Source organism: Crotalus tigris, unplaced genomic scaffold (genome assembly GCF_016545835.1).
Source record: "Crotalus tigris isolate CLP2741 ecotype Arizona unplaced genomic scaffold, ASM1654583v1 scf7180000024338.4412243, whole genome shotgun sequence".
NCBI lineage: Eukaryota > Metazoa > Chordata > Lepidosauria > Squamata > Viperidae > Crotalus > Crotalus tigris.
In genome coordinates, this window is record NW_024100508.1 from 2412476 (window position 1) to 2431987 (window position 19512).

General features: G+C 44.1%; 1 protein-coding gene across 3 annotated transcripts; it reads right to left on the reverse strand.

Moving 5' to 3' along the window:
- Positions 1 to 507: 507 nt before the first annotated feature.
- Positions 508 to 19043, reverse strand: LOC120300168 (membrane-spanning 4-domains subfamily A member 4A-like). Of its 3 annotated transcripts, none has more exons than XR_005554571.1 (7): positions 18798 to 19043; positions 7609 to 7725; positions 6568 to 6624; positions 5693 to 5851; positions 3998 to 4117; positions 1636 to 3345; positions 508 to 588 (listed from the first exon to the last, which is right to left on the reverse strand). XR_005554571.1 is itself a non-coding variant. In XM_039325805.1 (6 exons), the coding sequence occupies exons 1-6, from the start codon at positions 18957 to 18959 to the stop codon at positions 3265 to 3267; spliced, it is 696 nt and encodes a 231-aa protein (XP_039181739.1). In that variant the 5' UTR covers positions 18960 to 19043; the 3' UTR covers positions 1334 to 3264. The 3 variants fall into 3 exon arrangements, 1 of the variants encoding a protein (XP_039181739.1); XR_005554572.1 differs by lacking the exon at positions 508 to 588 and adding an exon at positions 8060 to 8212 and having other exon boundaries at positions 1334 to 3345; positions 3998 to 4233; positions 18798 to 19038; XM_039325805.1 differs by lacking the exon at positions 508 to 588 and having other exon boundaries at positions 1334 to 3345.
- Positions 19044 to 19512: the final 469 nt, after the last annotated feature.

Here is a 19512-nt window from a genome sequence, read left to right on the forward strand (position 1 = left end):
TAAGCAAATGGCACACAGTCCTTAAGCACAAATTCAGGTGAATGTGACTTGCGACCTCCTGCTGGTTTCCCCATTGACTTCTGCTTGTCAGAAGCTGGCTGTGAAGGTTGGTAATGGGGACCACAGGCTGATGAAGTGACTGTAAACAGCTGCCAAGTAAGCAATTTGTGACTGAGCCCTTTAGTGAGAACTGCATACAAAAAGAGCCAACGAGGTTAGTTCTATTAATATTGATAATCTCTGAGTTCAGTGATTTTCTGAAATTTGGGGAACAGACATGTCAAGAAATTGAATTAGCCAAGTGATCCCTTTCCTAAAGCAAAGCCTAAGAAACCAACAGCTACTAAATTACAGCTCAAAGCATCCTTCAGCAAAGGACAGTTTGCCCTGTGGCTGCAATTATGTGCAGTTCAACCTCTGGATCCCCAGATGTTCGGTTGACTTTTTAAATACAACAATATGCAGAATTACCAAGATTCTGCTCCACAGGGGTATCGCTATAAAGATATAGCATATCAAATGATCCTCAGCGATGTTGATCAGGATCCCAAAAATGATTTCAATAATTCCTATGAGTATCTGGGTGATCTGCAAACAGAGTCAGAAACAATTTCAGCTTCAACCTCCAGTTACAATTCACACAGCACAATCAGATCAACAGGACAGGACAGCAGGGGAAACAAAACACATGACATACACTGTTAATTTAGATTTTATCCCTTCCCTTCTAAAAGACTTTCAACTTTACTTTATATCCTCTTAGCTACCAGCCAGTAGGATGCACTACAACAAGCAATTTCCTCCTTCTCCAGGCATAGATATTCTTACTTTCAACACTTTTTCTTATATTTATAAAGATTTTTTTTAAAGGAAGCTACTGTAAATACTAAGAGAAGGGATTTGTTTCTGTATTTTATTTTTCCAGACCTCACGCTACAGGCCTCAAGATTACCTTAACAGAGACAGGTTATAAAGTTTGTAGATGTACATTATCTGGTCAGAATAACAAATCTTTCAAGAATGTTCATACGTGCACAACACAGAATCCTCATGATACTATTGCAACAGAATAGGATGTATGGATAACCTTTATTGTCATTTTTTTCCTGTGGGCACAACGGCACACATTAAAAATGAAAATTCCTTCTAGAGGAGGGATCTGTAACCGTGACAACTTTAACACTTGTGGACTTCAGCTCCCAGAATTCCTCAGCCAGAATTCTATGCCATGCTGGCTGAGGAATTCTGGGAGCTGAAGTCCACAAGTGTTAAAGCTGTCAAAGTTGTAGATCCCTGTTATAGAGAATTCCGTTTCCTGGCTTCGCATACCCCTTTTCGGCAACCGAGTAGATGGCCCGGCACGTTAGCCGAAGCATGGGCAGTGCTTCAGGCTGGCCCTGCAGTGGAGAAACTCTTGGGGAATGTCGAAAGGGGACCCAGCAGCCTTAGGACAGGGGTCCTCGACCCTTGGTCCGTGGACCAGCACCAGTCCGCAGTATGCCAGCAAGAGGGTTGCACAAACAAGCAAAGCTCCACCCTCGGGATGCAGGCAGTATTCAAAACCACACCCCATCTGGAATGACGGTGCCTCTCTTGTTAAAAATTAGGAATGATTCATATTTATATGTTACTTACATGTAAGGGTCTAGGTTGTATACTGCTTTCGAGGCACAGGATCCGCTGCTGAACCTAAACCCAATGAAGCTGGAAACACGCAGATGCTAAGCAAACAAAAACAAAAACAAAAACCAACAACTCAAACGTCATCGATCTTAAAATTCTCAAAGGCTGTTGCATCACCCGAATGCAGCTTCTGCTTCGGACGAAAGCAGCTCTAGCTGTTTGCACTCGATGAAACTCTGGCAGGAATCACATTCTGATGACGACAACCTAAAGAAACATATAATGAAATTTTAAGCCACTTGTTTCTGTGTATTTCTCATTCCACAGTTCACAATACAAATTCTCAGCTTGCCAACAGCTTCTTGAATGCTTCTATCTCTCCTTGTTTCAAATAAGGCTCAGAAGCACTTTTGGTTCCATTGCCATGAGGAATCTGGATAAAGACATCACTTCCTCTCTTTAAAGCAACTGCATCCTTTTCTGGTTTAATATGGCTGGTGCTGCTTCCCCAGAAAGAAATGCTTCATATGGTCTCACACATTGTTATTATTATTTTGCCTGATCTTTGTTAACTGTGGACACATTGCAACATCTGGGTATCTTTTAAGCCTTCCACACTCTTCTTTGTTGTTAAGCACCAGGGCCAGCAAAATGAGAGAGAAAAGAGAGAGAGTATCCCAAACAATGACACACACACACACACGCACACACCCCTATGTCCCTCTTTATTTCTGTGGAACTTAGAGAAAATAAAAACAGCAAGCAATATGTGCTCAGCAGTTTATTATTATTTGTCTGGAATGCAGTCTTGCCTAAAATAAAACAGTGAGATAAGCTGGATGGGCAGAAGGCAGCCTTGATGGAAAGTCAAGTGGCAAGGAAACCCGTTTTGTCTTCTGTATACATTTATATCCTATCTTCATTATTTTTATAAATGATTTAAGGCAGCAAACATAGCTAATATTCCTTCCTCTTCCTGCTTTCCCCACAACAACCCTATGAAATTAGTTGGGCTGAGAGAGAGAATGGCCCAGAGTCGCCCAGCTGGCTTTTCTTTATAAGGCGGGACTAGAACTCACAGTCTCCTGGTTTCTCGCTTAGTATCTTAACCACTAGAACAAACAGTTAAAATTTTAAATTATGGCTATAAATTTGACTCTTTAGTTTTCATTGGAATATACAGCTGTTGAGACTTTTATATGAAGGCTTCCCAGGGTCATTGTTACATCCCACAAATAAAATTCTGGAGTGTGTTGCAAGCATTAGATGATTTCACACAACTAGCATAATTGGTTGTATGAGTGTAGCTGAGTGCAACAAAATATATGACACAACCATTGTAAAGTGGAAACAATAGCTTATCCATAATGTGTTGTATAAACTCGACCAATTGTGCATTTTCCAAAAGCAAAACATAACAAGGTTGGGACAAGGTGCCAACCAGTTCACAGAGACATGTCTTAACCAGCAATCAGAACATTCACATTGTCAAGATCTTTTACACATGGTGTTTGGCTTAGCCCACTAAATGTTTTAGGTTCCGCTGAGTAAAAAGTTCCGTGCAAATCCTTAAAAAGCTCAAGTCTTCAATTTTGCAGGAGCCAATGTATTCCAGAATAGCTGCCAAGAAGGAAAAGCAACTCAAGGGAACTCTGGCTGTTTGCAGTCAATGGATGGATGTTCAACACTGGCAGGAGTCACATTCTCATAAATGACGACAACCTAAAGAAACATATAATGAAATTTTAAGCCACTTGTTTGCGTGCATTTCTCATTCCACAGTTCACAATACAAATTCTCAGTCTGCCAACAGCTTCTTGAATGCTTCTGTCTCTCCTTGTTTCAAATAAGGCTCAGAAGCACTTTTGGTTCCATTGCCAAGAGGAATCTGGATAAAGACATCACTTCCTCTCTTTAAAGCAACTGCATCCTTTTCTGGTTTAACATGGCTGGTGCTACTTCCCCAGAAAGAAATGCTTCATATGCTCATACACATTTTGGGGATTCTACCTGAAGTGTTGCTGGACTGTGTGCAGATGAGGTGATACGTATTGTCAATTTTATTATCAAACTCATTTGCTACCCATCTTCCAGTCTGAGGCAACTCTGAGCAAGTCTTAGTTAGAGATGAAGGTTGGGCTCACTGAGATAGGTAAGGTAGTTTGTTTCCGTTAGGTTTATCACAATATGAGAATCAACCATAACTTGGGATTTGCAACATAACATACTGTGTGAAGCCAAATGATTGTTTTGTTTCTTTGACAGCACACTTAATACAATGTATGTGCTACCCTAGAAACTAAGCTTATTGGCCAGCATTTGTTTCTGAATCTGCTTCCCTTGATTAACTAGCCTTCTTCCTTTGGAATCTTACCGTTTCAGTGAGGGCATTTCGGCAAAGCATTTTACAGCCAAATGATGCAACAGAGATGGTGATGCAAAACTCCAGGATGGTGAATATAAGAAGAACAGCCAAAATTCCTTGAATGATATGCTATCGATGAAGTAGAAGAGAAACATATCTATTTTTATAAATAGAGATAGGCATATGTATCTCCAGTTCTAGAGTAAGGAAGATGACCTGGATTAGATATGCAGGCTCTGTTTTGCCTGGGCAAAAGGGAAGAAGAAGTGTTTTTTTAAAAACATGAGAGCAATGAAATAATTCAAGACTAGCTCAGGTCAACACCTACAGTAGTGGCCAAAATTGTAGCAACCTTTTGGGAAAAGTGTACAGTAGAAATGACACCTTTGGTTAAGTTTCCACCAATTTTTCTTCTAATTTCTTTATAACTGTAGCCTTGTTCACTTAATAATACTATTTTACATCACTTTCTAGGCAACCAGTCAACTCTTTGGACCATTAATTTTATTACGTTTTACAAGCTCACTAAATGAAAGAACACAAAAAATCCCAACCAACTTGATAGCGATCACATAACACACTGATGATGTCCTCCTCTCAGTTTCAATACATGACATCAGTAACTGAATCCTACTGTGATCTGATTTGCTCAATGCCAAAACAAGATGACACCTGATTGGCTCTCTAAACACTCACGCTCATTGGCTACAATCAGATGAAGGAAAGCTACCTGATATCAACCTAAGCAAGTTATGCTTCCTTTTTCTGGTTATTTGGCTATACCTTTTCATAAAATATAGTACAGGTAATTGAACAAACTTTGTCGCATTACATTCTTGATTAAATTATCGTTCCGTTGATATATAATTTTATGGTACTACTCAAAAAAAGTGGTATTATTAGCCATCAAACCTCAAAAATACACTTTTCCCAAAAGGTTGCCACAATTTTGGCCACAACTGTAATTCAGGGAGGAGGGACAGCACAAACAGCAGTGCATGTTTCTGTTATTACAGCCAATTTCAATAACATTAATAGTAGCTTTCCTGCAGAGATGGTTTACTGGTCAGTTCTACCCAGGGTTTTTTTTTTCATAGAACGCCCAGAATGGAGTTCCGGCACTTTTTTGGATGGAACCTTGTAGGGTAGGCAAGGCAGGTTATATGACATGTGTGAGTTCCAGCACCTTTTTTTTTTTTTTTTTTTACAAAAAAAGCACTGGTTCTACCTCATCAGACTGACTAACACATCCTAAGTAGCATAGCTAGCACCTAGTGAAGGTGGGACCTGTCCACACAATAAAAACTGCAAACTACATTTTTGTGAAACAAAGAGTTAACATTTGATCAAAAAAAAGTGAAATGCCAGATACAACAATTCCATTAAAACTCTGCCAAAATTTTGGCTGCACTGATATAGCTGCCATTTTAATTCTTGCCCATGCCTTGAAGACGTTAATCTTGAAGCTGTTCTGAAAAGATTGGGAGAAAGAAAATTACAGCAGGCCAAACTCTTCAAACCCCCAAGACAACATTTCTGTCCCTCCATTCCATGGTTAAAACTCTGTTTGAAAGATATTTTTGACCCCACCATGTCCATCCAAAGATTTGCATGTCCAGCTAGAGGTTACCACGAGCTCCCTTTGCTTTCTCTGTCCTACTGAGGCCAACTTTTTAGAGCAATTCTGGAAGGTCACAGACTTACAAGACTTTCATAACACTTTTCTTCATAATTGTGTTCAAATTCACGGCAAAGGAACATGAAATGATATGAAAAACTGATGGTGATACTGGAAGACAGGAATATGATGCCAATACCAGCTGATACAGCACTTATCACATTCATTGCCAGCGCACCTTGCACCTAGGAGGAATAAAATAAATTAATAAATGTACAAAAATGGGCGCACGCATATGAAGAGATTCAGCTGGCTTTGTGCTCTGAATTTGCTTCAGACTTTTACTCTCTACACCAGGGGTTCCCAACTGGGGATGCTCGCACCCCCTGGGGGTGCAAGATGATATTCCAGAGGGTACGAAAACCTGGGTTTAGAAGTTTCAAAATTATAGTGTGTATGCACCATTTTTTGTAAGGGGTGCGAGAATATATCAGAAGCGTTCTAGGGGTGCGGGGTATAGAACTGCTGCTCTACACCCTCAGGTATGGCTGAATTCCCTTCATGTTGTACTTAAGTAGTGCAACTGCCTCATCTAATCAGAATATTCAGTTGGAGATTGAAACAAAGAACCTCTTTGCTAAATGTTAGCATAAAATGACCCACAAAACACCTGGAGTTTCCAAAAAGGGAATCCAGGACAAGAATTTGGAGTGGAGAGGCTCTTAAACAACAAGCCAGAATCATCATGATGCACCAATAGATGTTAATGATCCAGGAACATCATAAATCCACCAAGCTCCAGATTGGCAATCCAGGAGCTTGTAGCTCTCCAGGGCTTGAGACGAGAGGTTTTTTTTTTCCCAACCTTTCTTGAAGAAGGGGGAGATCATGGCCAGAATCCCAGAGATGGAGGGTTTCTGATTTAGCTATGTCGTTCACTTGGGTCACATGGGTTAATTACCAGAGGGATCTTGGGATTCCGAGCAGCTGCCACAGCTAAGGATCTAGAGATGATGTACTGGAAGAGAAGGAAAAGCAAGGGAACCACAATGGCTACATGCCCAGAGAACAATGTAGACCCATAATCTCTCTCCCACCTTAAATTCCTGCCTACTGTTTTCTGATTATCTGTTGTGCTAAAACTCAATCAACGTTCCCTATTCCAGTTGAAGATGCAGCTGATTTGAGGCATTAAAGAAGGAGCTACAGTCACAGGCATTTTACTTTATGTAGCACTGCAGTACTATTCAGCATTTTCCCCATGTTGTTGTGGCAAGGACACAGGTCCCCAGCGGCTGTGAACAACTCTCAGACTCAGAAGTTGAATGAAACCACTAGGAAGTGTAGCCCTGAATGGCAACTGATATTCAGAGTGATTATCTGAGCTGTCCTCACCCACCAAAATTGAGTTGGGCAACTTGGTGCAGTTATTAAGTGTTATGTGACATGACTGTGTTGACTTATATTGACAGTTCCAGATGCAGTAATAGAGCAAATCAAATAAGTCATTAAGCACAAATTCATATGGATGTGACTTGCAACCTGTTGCGACCGTAGCTTCCCCATTGACTTAACTTGTCAGAAGCCGATGATGAAGGCTGCAAATGGTGATTTGATGACCACGGGATGCTAAAGCCACTGTAAATGCACACCAGTCGCCAAGCAACCAAATTGCAATCGTGGGGACATTGAAGATACTTTGATGGACAGATGTTTGAAAACCGGTTCCCCCCCCACACACACACACATTGTGATTTGAAATGATCGCTGAATGAGCTGGTTGATAAGTGAGGAAAGAGAGTAAATATAATAACTTCTATTAAGGTTTGTAATCTCTCAGTTCAGCGGTTTTCTGAAATCTGGAGAACAGACATAAACCACAAACTGGAACTAGCCAACTATCTTTCAGGTAAGACCGGTTTGCCCTGAGGCTGCTGTGATGTGCGTTTGGATCCCTGGTTTGGCTGTTAACCTTTTTAAACACACCATTATATAAAATTACCAAGATGCCACTCCAATAAGCGATCTTTATAACACTATAGATGATGAAATAATCATTCATTATATCAAGCAGGATCCCAAAAATCATTCCTATGATTCCTATGAATATCTGTGTGATCTGGAAAAGAGAGAGAGAGAAATCACAAGATCAGTGATAGTCAGGAGTTGAGAACCAACAAAATTCCAAATGTCCCTGAACCAGGATTTTTTTGTTGTTTTAATTTTATTTTTCTAGGCCTCAAGCTCACCTCAAGACCACCTTAAGGGGGAGAGGGTATATACTTCTTAGCTGCTACATTAGCTGGCCAATAAAACAAATGGATCAAGAATATTCATACAGTATGTACAGTATATAGCAAAGTATCCTCCTAGTCCTGTTGCAACAGAACAGGGGACCCGGGGATTTGCAAAACATGAGGAGGAATCGTCATTCCATTTCTCTCCATACTCACCCCCAGGGCCAGAGGTTCACCCTGATAAAATTTCTTCAGTGGGACTGGAAGATCAGTCTGAGTGGTGGAAGGCAAGGACCCTGGGACTAGAGGAGCATGCATGCTGGGCTTTGCAAGAAGGGCGGCTCCTTTAGGTCAGCAAAGTCAGCAATGCTGGGGACCATAGAAAGGAAGGAAAAAGAGAGAGAATGTAGAAAAGACATGATCCCATCTTTTAATTCCCATTCTCAATTTTGACTTTGTATGCATTTGTCCTTAAGGCTTGGTCTTGTGCAGCCAGAATTAGTCCCTCGGTCTCTTTCTTCAACTTTCCTGCTCTTTAATCCATTGCCAGGTCTTGTTAGTCTCTGCTTTCCCAGCTATTTTTTTTAATGTACTGGCCATGTAGTGCCTTGTCTTCCATGCCTCCATTCTGTTCTTTATTTGGTCTCTTGTAAGCCCGTTTGGTCTATTATTATTATTAGTTTTAGTATTAGTAGTAATAGTATTATTAGTATTGTTTTTACTGTTATTATATTACTATTATGATTATTAATAAGGTGACCAACCGTCCTCCTTTTGGGAGGACAGTTCTCCTTTTGTGAGTTCTGTCCTCACTTAAAAATGTCCTCCTAAATGTCCTCTTTTTTTTATATTTGAAGACTTATCTGCAGGGCTTTTTTTTCCTCATAGGATGCCCAGAAGGCGTTCCGGGACCTTTTTTTGATGGGTTTTTTTTCAACTTTTTCCTGAGCTGTGCTACTCTCCCTACTGGCTTTCGAAAGCCAATAAGAATTGCTGCTGAGTGCGCCAAAACACCCAGGTGGCAAACTTTGCACATGCAAGTTGCAGGAACTTTGCACCCCTCACTGCTACCCAACTACACCATCTCTTACTTAGTTCCGCAGATAGCTGGAGAAGAATGGAGCGGTAAGTTTCTCTTGATCTTCCCTGTTCGGTTGTACACGGGGATGCACAGAGTAGGTGGTGGTGCTGGGGGGTGGCTGCAGGGCCGGAGCCAGCGCGCCTGGTGCTTTGCAAGCCGCGGGGCCGGCTCTATGGGGATGCGCAGGATGGGCAGTGGTGCTGGGGGGCAACTGGGGTGGCAGCTGCAAGGCCGGAGCTGGTACGGCTGGTGCTTTGCCTTTGCAAGCCGTAGGGCCGGCTCTATGGGGATGCGCAGGGTGGGCGGTGGTGCTGGGGGGCAGCTCAGGGCTGGAGCTGGCTCGGCTGGTGCTTTGCGAGCCGCGGGGCTGGCTCTCCACAGCAGGGCAGCGGTGCTGGCGGGACGGCTGTGGGTGGGGGCGCGGCGGCAGTTGACCTTCCATGGGCCGCGCCAGCTGGTGGTCTATGCAGTGCTGACCTGTGCTGCCACCACCTCACCCTGCGCATCTACGTGGCCATCCTGGAGCGCCTGGCTCACAACACCTGCGTCCGCCGCCCACCCCCGCGCAGTCCAGCCGTGTAGATTTTTGGAGAAGTGAGAAATCGAGATTGAATGTTGATATTCTAGCTGTAGCACTTGCTGTAAAATTCAATATGAGGGATATTTCTTGTTCAGATATTTCCAATATATTGTTAGAAGATGATACATTGACAAAAAATATTCATTCAATGGAAAAGTACACATTTAAATAATTAATAGGCATGTAAGCATAATTACAATATAAAATGTTATTGTTACAAATGTTTTTTATTATGCATTGATCACATTATAGTGTATTCTGTATTATTGTTGCAATAAATACAATGTTTCTTTTATTTACGATATTTTTTTCTTCAATTTATTCGTGTCCTCCTTTTTGTTGTAAAAAAGTTGGTCACCTTATTATTAATCATCACACAGTCAGCTAGATGATCAGTCTGGATTTGACATTTTTGTCTACCTATCAAATCCTTACCAAGGACTTGGGATAGGCAGATGTGGATGTTTGAATTGATGGTATTACAGATATTGTCGCAGGATGGAAGCAGTTCCTAGTACGGCTGCCTTTTGCAATTGACTAATGGCGAATTTGTCAATGCCAAAGGTGTTCAAGTGGTGCTCCAGCTGTTTTCGGATTGCACCTAAGGCACCTATTACCATTGGCACTTACAAATTCACTATTATTATTATTATCATCATCATCAATCATTATTATTATTGCGTCCTTCGCGAAATGGCAAGACACGAGAAGCAGTTGTAGTTCTCAGGAACTCTTTATTCTTTAGTTCAGCTTAAAGTTGGAAGACGCCGGCAACGCCCAAAACTCTCGGCCTCTTTTATAGGCCTTTCCCGGGTGAATCTACAACTTTTGGCACGCCAGCACTTGTGCATGCACACAAGTATTGGCGAAGCCTGCCTGGTCCCGGGCAGCTTGCACCTGTCCGGGACCATTTGCAATGCCCCGAGCCTGCTTCCACAGGCTCAGGACATAACACCCCTTCCCCCCGGGCTAAAACTATTACCCATGCCATAATAATACATAACTCATTTTTTAGTGTAGTGCCATGTTCTCCAATACCAGGTAATCCCCGTTTTCCATCGACTTCAGTGCTCTACTTTTCTACTAGCTCTGTTTTGCCAATAGGGTTACAAAATCCTCTAAATACTTAGGAGATTTCCTTGCTCTCTGTGACCTCCTAAGTTCTGGGTACCTGCCAAGTACCCCTTGACTGAGGGGTGATGCGTGCGTGTCCCCCCTATTGTGCCTTGGTGGTCCCCAAGGACTGCTCCACTGCCTGGCCTGCTTGCTTGCCCACCGGGCTCGTCAGGCCAGGGCTTCTTTCTCTGTGTAACCTGGTTGTCCCGCCTATCTGTAGGCTCTCTGGCCCTTCTAAGTGACTGTCACTGTTGGGCGTTTCTGTAGAACCTCCTAGGTCCGTCCAAGACCCGTCAGGAGGCTGTCTGTCCCCTGAATCCCATTCTGTGTCCGGGCTTGTGTGGGTTTCAGTACTGTCCCAAAACTCAGTTGTCCCCTGAGTGAAGTCAGAGGTGTTGTAGTCAGGATTTGGTTCCTCGACAACCTCCCTGTGTGTTTGCCCCCTTCTAGGGATAGGGGTAGAGTCGGGCCAACTAGAAGGAGTGTGTGCCAGCTCTCTTGCAGGGTATGGATTGTTGGGATGCTCCCGGGTATTCTCTCTGACTGGAGTACTGCGTGATGCGGGTGAGTAGTGATTATGCCCCCGGGGTGACTCCCTGGCTGGAGTAGGCATTGATGCCTGGCTTCTAGTTGGGCTCCATGACTTCCTGTTGGGAGCACTTGCGGAATCTTGAGATGAGCTGTGTGTAGCTTCCCCATTGATAATGGGCATCAGCCCATGCCCCTCCCTTTGCCCAAAGGGTTCCCCCTCCCCCCCTGGAAAAGACCCAGGAGTCTCAGCGGGAAGGTCCCGTCTAGGGTGAAGTTGGTCGATGTGCCGACGCAGGACACGACCGTTGTCCAGGGACACCTCGTAAGACAGAGGACCTGTGACCCTGGATATAGAAGCGGGGACCCATGTATGACCAGGCCCGTAATTATGAGTCCAAACTGGGGCACCCACAAGTAGTTGCCTAGGTGCCCTGGGGTGTGAGACAGAAGGAGGCAGTCTGTCCGGATGCAACTGGTCAAGCTTGGTAGTCAGTTTGCGCCCCCAACGAAGTTCAGCTGGGCTTCTCCCTGTAGAAGTGGACGGTGTGGTGCGATAAGAAAGGAGGAAGTCAGCCAACCTGTGATGCCAGTCTCCGTAGGTAAGTTTCTTCAAGGCATCCTTGGTGATGCAAACCATGCGTTCAGCCATACCATTAGTGGACGGGTGGAAAGGTGCAGAGGTGGCATGACGAATCATGTTAGCCTGCAAGAAAGCTTGGAATTCGGAGGAAGTGAATTGAGGGCCGTTGTCAGACACAATGACGTCTGGGAGCCCGTGTGCAGCAAAAATCCCCCTCAGTACCTGAATAGTCTTTGCAGTGGTGGTGGATGAGACAGGTACAACCTCAAGCCATTTTGAATGGCTGTCAACGAGGACCAAGAAGAATTGACCCTGAAAGGGCCCAGCGTAGTCAATGTGCACCCTAGACCATGGAGACTGTGTTTCCTCCCATCTATTTACAGGAGCTTGGGGCATTTCAGGGTGTGAGCATTGACAAAGGTGACATGCATGCACCTTAGCTTCAATGTCTTTGTCTAGGCCAGGCCACCACAAGTGGCTGCGTGCAAGAGTCTTCATTCGTACAATGCCAAGATGACCCTCGTGGAGGGAACCTAAGACCCTAGTCCTCATTGAGGTGGGAATGACAACTCTGCTTCCCCAAAGCAGACAACCCTGAGAGGTGGACAACTCATTCCTTTTAGACCAGAAACTCTGAAACTCAGGACCACGACAGTGCTCAGGCCATCCAGACAAAACCCAAGAAAGGACACGTGAAAGTGTGTGATCTGTGCCTGATTCAGCGGCTACATCCCTGGCATTCAGAGGGGACTCGGGCAAGGCTTGGATAGAAAGAAGATTGATAGCTGGCGCAGGGTCAGCTTCTATTACCGACAGGGGTAATCTACTGAGGCCATCAGCATGGCTCATTTCCTTCCCAGCCTTGTGAAGTAGGGAAAAATCATATGCAGACAAAAAGATAGACCACCTGAGCATCCTGGGGGAGATGATTTGGGGGGTTTGCTTACGTGTGATAAACAGTCCCAGCAAAGGCTTATGGTCAGTGAAGACCATGAAATGCCTACCATATAAAAAATCATGGAATTTTTTAATCCCAGCAACAACAGCTAAGGCCTCCCTGTCTATTTGAGCATAATTACGCTCAGCAGAAGACAATGTTCTGGAGTAATATGCAACAGGAACCTGAGTTCCATCAGACCTGAGGTGGCTCAGTACAGCTCCTACCCCATAAGGGGAAGCATCACAAGCGATGCACACAGGAAGGGATTCATTGAAATGTGCAAGTACACTGTTAGAAGTGAGTAAGGCCTTGACTTCATTGAAACTTGCCTCATGTGTTTGTGACCACTGCCACATTGCCTGTTTATCCAATAGCCTGTGAAGAGGCTCAGCTACACTAGCCTTATGTGGAAGAAAGGAATTGTAGAAATTCAGAAGGCCCAGAAAAGCCTGTAGTTCGGCCTTAGACTTTGGCCTAGGGGCTTGCATAATGGCTTTTAGTTTGGACTCAGCAGGGTGAATCCCAGCAGCATCAATTTTGAACCCCAGAAATTCAGTAGAAGGCACCCCAATTTTGCATTTGTCCTTCTTAAGTTTGAGGCCTGTTTTCCTGAACCTTAACAGGACAGCCCTTAGCCTTTCAGCTAAAATGTGTGTGGAGTCTCCTGCAATTAAGACATCATCAAAATAGGGGCAAACCCCTGGTATACCCCGTAGTGTGTTTTCCATTACGCTTTGGAAAATCCCAGGAGCGACATTTACTCCAAATTGTAGCCTCTTTACCTTGAAAGCCCCTCTGTGGGTCACAATGGTCTGAGCTATAGCAGTGTCATCATCAACAGGCAGCTGTTGATATGCCTGAGCTAGGTCAAGCTTTGCAAAAACACGCCCCCCCTTGAGGGAGGCCAGGATATGACTGACCACAGGAACAGGATAGGCATGTTGCTGCAATGCCTTATTCAGAGTGCATTTGTAATCAGCACAGATGTGAATGTCCCCATTTGCCTTGAGAGGCGTGACAATGGGGGTCTCCCAGGGACTGGAGTCAACAGGTTCTAGAATTCCTTGTTGGATCAGTTTATCCAACTCAGTGTCAATTTTACTCTTTAAAGCAAAAGGGACCCTTCTTGCTTTAATTCTAATGGGAGTGACAGTGGGGTCTAGCTTTAATGACACAGGGGGTCCTTTGAATGCGCCCAGCTGGAGGCTGAAAACATCTGCAAATTCTTTGCAGACTTCCTGTAGGTCGAGTGTTTGTAGGCTGTTGAGCCCTGTGACGTGTATCCCCAAGGCCTCAAACCAATCGAGTCCTATGAGACTCGTTCGTTCACCCCCTACTACTAATAGGTCTAGTGGACCCTCAAAATCCTTATACTGTACGTTAAGGGTGGCCTCCCCCTTAACACACACTCTGGAGTTTTGAAAGTCTGTTAGCACAATGTCAGAAGGCCTCAACTTGGCCTGGGTTCCACTGCCGGAACAAATCTTCCTAAATGTATGCATAGAAATGATCGAAAGTACAGACCCTGTGTCCAGTTCCATAGTTAATGGAACCCCTTGTAGCTTCACCTTAAGTGACAGCTTTTTCTTAATGGGCTTGTGTGTGCCTGTCCTATAGATGCTTCTTCGCGAAGCGCAAAACCCCACCCTATTCTGGCTGGGAACCCTGGTACCTTTCAGGCGCAATTCTTCCTGAGGTTGTACCTTCTGTCGGCCCAGGCACACAGCTGCAATGTGTCCTTGTTTTCCGCATGCCCTGCAGATAGCGGAGGGGAACTTGCAGTCGGTTCTCTTGTGGCGACCTCCACAGCCGATGCACTTGGGGAGACCTGAAGAGCTTCCTTTTTGTTTCCCTTCCTTTGTGGGGTGGAGACGGTCCATTTCCTCGTCAGGATCCTCCTCAGAGTTCCTTTGACTTCTTTCTGGTGCACGGATGCAGCATCTGGACTGTTTCTGATCGGCCGCATGTTCTTGATGGCGCCGCCCGCTGCTTCTTCTGCGGTGACCTCTCTCAAGGCATCTTGGAAAGACAAGTCCTCCTTGGCAAAAAGTCTCTGTTGTAACTCTCTATGCCTTAGTCCGCATACAAATCTGTCCCTCAGTCGTTCTTCGAGGTCCTTGAATTCGCAATGTTTGGCGGCTTTCCTCAATGCGGCGATGTACTCCTTGGCCGATTCTCCGGGTCGATGATCCCTCTGCTCGAAGGTGTGGCGCCACACGATGACGGACATCTTAGGCTGGAAGTGCTCCTTCAATAGCTTTTTTAGATCTGCGTAGCTGACAGACTCTAGAGGAACAGATGCTGCAAGGTTCTCAGCGATTTCGAATGCATCTTGACCACAGTTGTAGTTCTCAGGAACTCTTTGTTCTTTAGTTCAGCTTACAGTTGGAAGACGCCGGCAATGCCAAAAACTCTCGACCTCTTTTATAGGCCTTTCCCGGGTCAATCTGCAACTTTTGGCGCGCCAGCACTTGCGCATGCGCACAAGTATTGGCGACAGCCTGCCTGGTCCTGGGCAGCTTGCACCTGCTTGGGACCATTTGCAATGCCCCGAGCCTGCTTGCACAGGCTCAGGACATAACAATTATCATTATTATTATTATGAAGGGAGATGGGGAGCGACCCGGCCGAGGTTGTCCTATTCGCTCCCATTCAGCTTGGCGCCCTCCAGCCTCTTATCTTTTAGCGTTGCCCGATGCCCACCCGGGAAGAGCAGGGTAACTCACCCAGCCGGAGTTTCGTGGAAAGACCGGCGTTCCGGCTCCTTTCCTCTCCCTAAAGAGTTTGGCGAGCGGCTGATAGCTGCGAGGGAGCAGAGCAAGTTCTTCTCTAAGGCCCGAGTTCAAATGGGTTGCCGTTCTTCCTCTTCTTCCAAAACTCAGTTTTCGCTTCCTTAGACCATTTCAGGGAACCACCTAGCTTGCACGAGCCTAATCTTTGCAGCTAGAGCCGTCACAGCATCTCGGAGAATTTTTGTTTTTAAAGACTTCCAAACTTTTGTTTGCTGTAAAGAACAAGGGAGCTTGCTGGGGACGTTGCAGCCTGTGGAAATGTTAAATCAATCTTTAAAAGATAGAAAGAGAACAAACTAAGGTATATCCCAAGCAATTATGTCCGATCTGATTTTTGTTTTGTTTTGTTTTTTAAAAATGAGGACTTTCTACTTAGTCCCCTTTGAATGTCTGGGGGTGGCGGGGGAAAGGTGGGGGGCAGAGTAGCCCTGTACAAATTTATCAGAAAGCGTTTCCTCCTAAGTACAGCTGAGCTGATCAAGTAGCCAAGTAAAAGCCGGATCCAGAGGGAAGAAGGAGCACTTCGGAATTAGGCTTTGTTTCCAAAATCACAACGCGGTTGCTGCTGCCTTCTACTTTAGGAAACATTAGCTTAAAGTTTGCCCTGGATGCTTCTCTCCTTTGAACTGGCGTTCAGACAATCCCACCTTTTATAAACTGCCCTATTACGCCGTTCCGGGATGGTCTCCAGAAGTGCCAGGTGACCAAGAAAACGTGACGCATTTCTTTTAAATTCTAAGCAAGCCTTGTTTATGTTCATGCAGGACAGTATTTTGGAAATGATTGAGAAAAGCTGCTTCGGAATAGACGGGAATGTTAATGTGTGTTTTCTCAGCATTATTGCGCAAGTCTGGGGAAAGCTTCAGCAGCTTTAAAAAAATAGAGATAAGGGTCATAGTTTTCCCACGTTATTCCCAGTTCCCCTTTAGAAAAGCAGAAGGGAGAAATGACTGTGTGAACTGAAGAATTAAAAAAAGAGATTTGCTTTAAAAAAAGAAATGCTTCTAAGAAGAAGAGAGATGCAAATTGGAGTGTCTTGGTAAGGTTGGAATAAATAATTATACCATTTTAACCTTTTGTAAAACTTACATCAGAAGCAATAAAAAAAATTCTGGAGTCCATCATAGACATAGATGTAAATCAGCTGAGAAGTTGGCTGGGCAAGTTGGCTACTTTCCCCCATTTGTTATATTATGTGTTTGTTTTGTGAAGCCCAGAATGGTGTTTCAGTAAAGTGTTTTTGAATGTTGTAATGTTCTTATCCCCCCGCACCCCCCCCCACCCCAGATGGTCAGCAGAGAGCTTGTAAGAATGAACAGGAGTAGACTTTTGGTAAGTATATCTCTTCCTAGTCAAGAAAGCCGCAGGATCAGCTAATTTACCTCTGGAGCCGAATTAATCCTCCATGTTTCCAGCTTAGACAGCTTTAAAATAAATGATAAATTTGCTTTCTGTGGAGTAAATTTTACACTGGAATGCCACAATCTCCTTCAGGTGAGCATTTGCTGGGTTTTCATAGGCTACAGGGGCAATGCTTTGAATATGTCTGATTTGCCTCTCATTGGAGTGATCACATATCCTTTGCCCACTTGCCACATTTGGGATGGAACTCTCTTACAAATTGGTACAGTCCTTCAAATGTGTTGCCATGTCACCATGCTGACTTGCACCATCGGTTCTCTATGTGGTCATTAAGCAAATGGCACACAGTCCTTAAGCACAAATTCAGATGAATGTGACTTACGACCTCCTGCTGGTTTCCCCATTGACTTCTGCTTGTCAGAAGCTGACTGTGAAGGTTGGTAATGGGGATCACAGGCTGATGAAGTGACTGTAAACAGAGGCCAGCTGCCAAGTAAGCAAATTGTGACTGAGCCCTTTAGTGAGAACTGCATACAAAAAGAGCCAACGAGGTTAGCTCTATTAATATTGATAATCTCTGAGTTCAGTGATTTTCTGAAATTTGGGGAACAGAAATGTCAAGAAATTGAACTAGCCAAGTGATCCCTTTCCTAAAGCAAAGCCTAAGAAACCAACAGCTACTAAATTACAGCTCAAAGCATCCTTCAGCAAAGGACAGTTTGCCCTGTGGCTGCAATTATGCAAAGTTCAACCTCTGGAGCCCCAGATGTTCAGTTGACTTTTTAAATACAACAATATGTAGAATGACCAAGATTCCACTCCAATGGGGTATCGCTATAAAGATGTAGCATATCAAATGATTCTCAACAATGTTGATCAGGATCCCAAAAATGATTCCAGTAATTCCTATGAGTATTTGGGTGATCTGCAGAAACAATTTCAGCTTCAACCTTCAGTTACAATTCACACTGCACAATCAAATCAACAGGACAGGACAGCAGGGGAAACAAAACACATGACATACATAATTTAGATTTTATCCCCTCCCTTCTAAAAGACTTGCAACTTTACTTTATATCCTCTTAGCTACCAGCCAGTAGGGTGCACTACAACAAGCAATTTCCTCCTTCTCCAGCCATAGATATTCTTACTTTCAACGCTTTTTCTTATATTTATAAAGATTTTTTTTAAAGGAAGCTACTGTAAATACTAAGAAAAGGGATTTGTTTCTGTTGATTTTATTTTTCTAGACCTCACACTACAGGCCTCAAGATTACCTTAATGGAGATAGGTTATAAAGTTTGTAGATGTACATTATCTGGTCAGAATAACAAATGTTTCAAGAATGTTCATATGTGCACAACACAGAATCCTCATGATACTATTGCAACAGCATAGGATGGATGAATAACCTTTATTGTCATTTTTTTCCTGTGGGCACAACGGCACACATTAAAAATGAAAATTCCTTGTAGAGGAGGGATCTGCAACCGTGACAACTTTAACACTTTCCTCTGGTCCAGGAAAAACCTTTCTCCATGGCACCGGTCCCTAGTGCCCAAAAGGTTGGGGACCTCTGCCTTAGGAAACTCTTGAAGCTCTACCGCAAGTTCCCCCCCCCCCAGGCTTATTGAGGCAGAATAAAACATTGGGGAATGAGGAATTAAAAGACAGGGAACATATCTTTTATACGTTCTCTGTCTTTTTCCTTCCTTTCTATGGTCCCCAGCATTGCTAAATTTGCTGGCCTAAAGGAGCCGCACTTCTTGCAAAGCCCAGCATGGATTCTCCTGTGATCAGGGGCCCAGAGTCCTTGCCTTCCACTGCTCAGACTGCCAATCTTCCCATCCCAGTGAAGAACGTTTATCAGGGCAAACCTCTGGCCCTCGGGGGGGGGAGTATGGAGATGAGCGGAATGACGGTGCGTCTCTTGTTAGAAATCAGAAATGATTCATATTTATATGTTACTTACATGTAAGGGTCTAGGTTGTATACTGCTTTCGAGGCACAGGATCCGCTGCTGAACCAAAACCCAACGGAGCTGGAAAGACGCAGATGCTAAGCAAACAAAAACAAAAACAAAAACCAACAACTCAAACGTCATCGATCTTAAAATTCTCAAAGGCTGCTGCATCACCCGAGTGCAGCTTCTGCTTCGGACGAAAGCAGCTCTGGCTGTTTGCAGTCGATGAAACACTGGCAGGAATCACATTCTGATAAATGATGACAACCTACAGAAACATATAATGAGATTTTTTTTTAATTGAAAGTTTTTTTATTTTTTCCATATAAACTTTATAAAAAATGTATACAATACAATTTTAAGATAAAATAAACATTATTACGACCTGCCCACTCCCCCCAGGCCGCGTCCACCCTCTCTTAAAACATTCCCTACTTCCCTCCTCTTTCTCACCTCCCATCCTACTCTCTTCCCCTCCCCCTCTCCTCTCACTGCCCTACTTCCTCTCTACACTTTCTCACCTCTCATCCCTATCAAACCTATGAACGCAGCATAAGGGGAGTGCCCAGGCCACACCCCTATAAGCAACCATTATCTATATTACACTTACCCCCCCCCACATTTCCTCCCTCCCACCCCCAACCCCCCTCCCTTCACTTCCCAGAGCAGAATACAGGGTTAATAATTAGAAGAATTTATAATAATAAGAAAAAAGAAAAGAAAA

Bases quoted from the DNA above. Each gene is read 5' to 3' on its own strand.
- LOC120300168 (XM_039325805.1), bottom strand. From the start codon at position 18,959: ATGCAGCAGCCTTTGAGAATTTTAAGATCGATGACGTTTGAGTTGTTG. The intron at 4,118-5,692 runs GTAAGTCTGTGA...CTTCATCGATAG, and splicing joins AAAAGTGTTATGAAAGTCTT to CATATCATTCAAGGAATTTT. The intron at 3,346-3,997 runs GTAAGATTCCAA...ATGTTTCTTTAG, and splicing joins GAAATGCCCTCACTGAAACG to GTTGTCGTCATTTATGAGAA.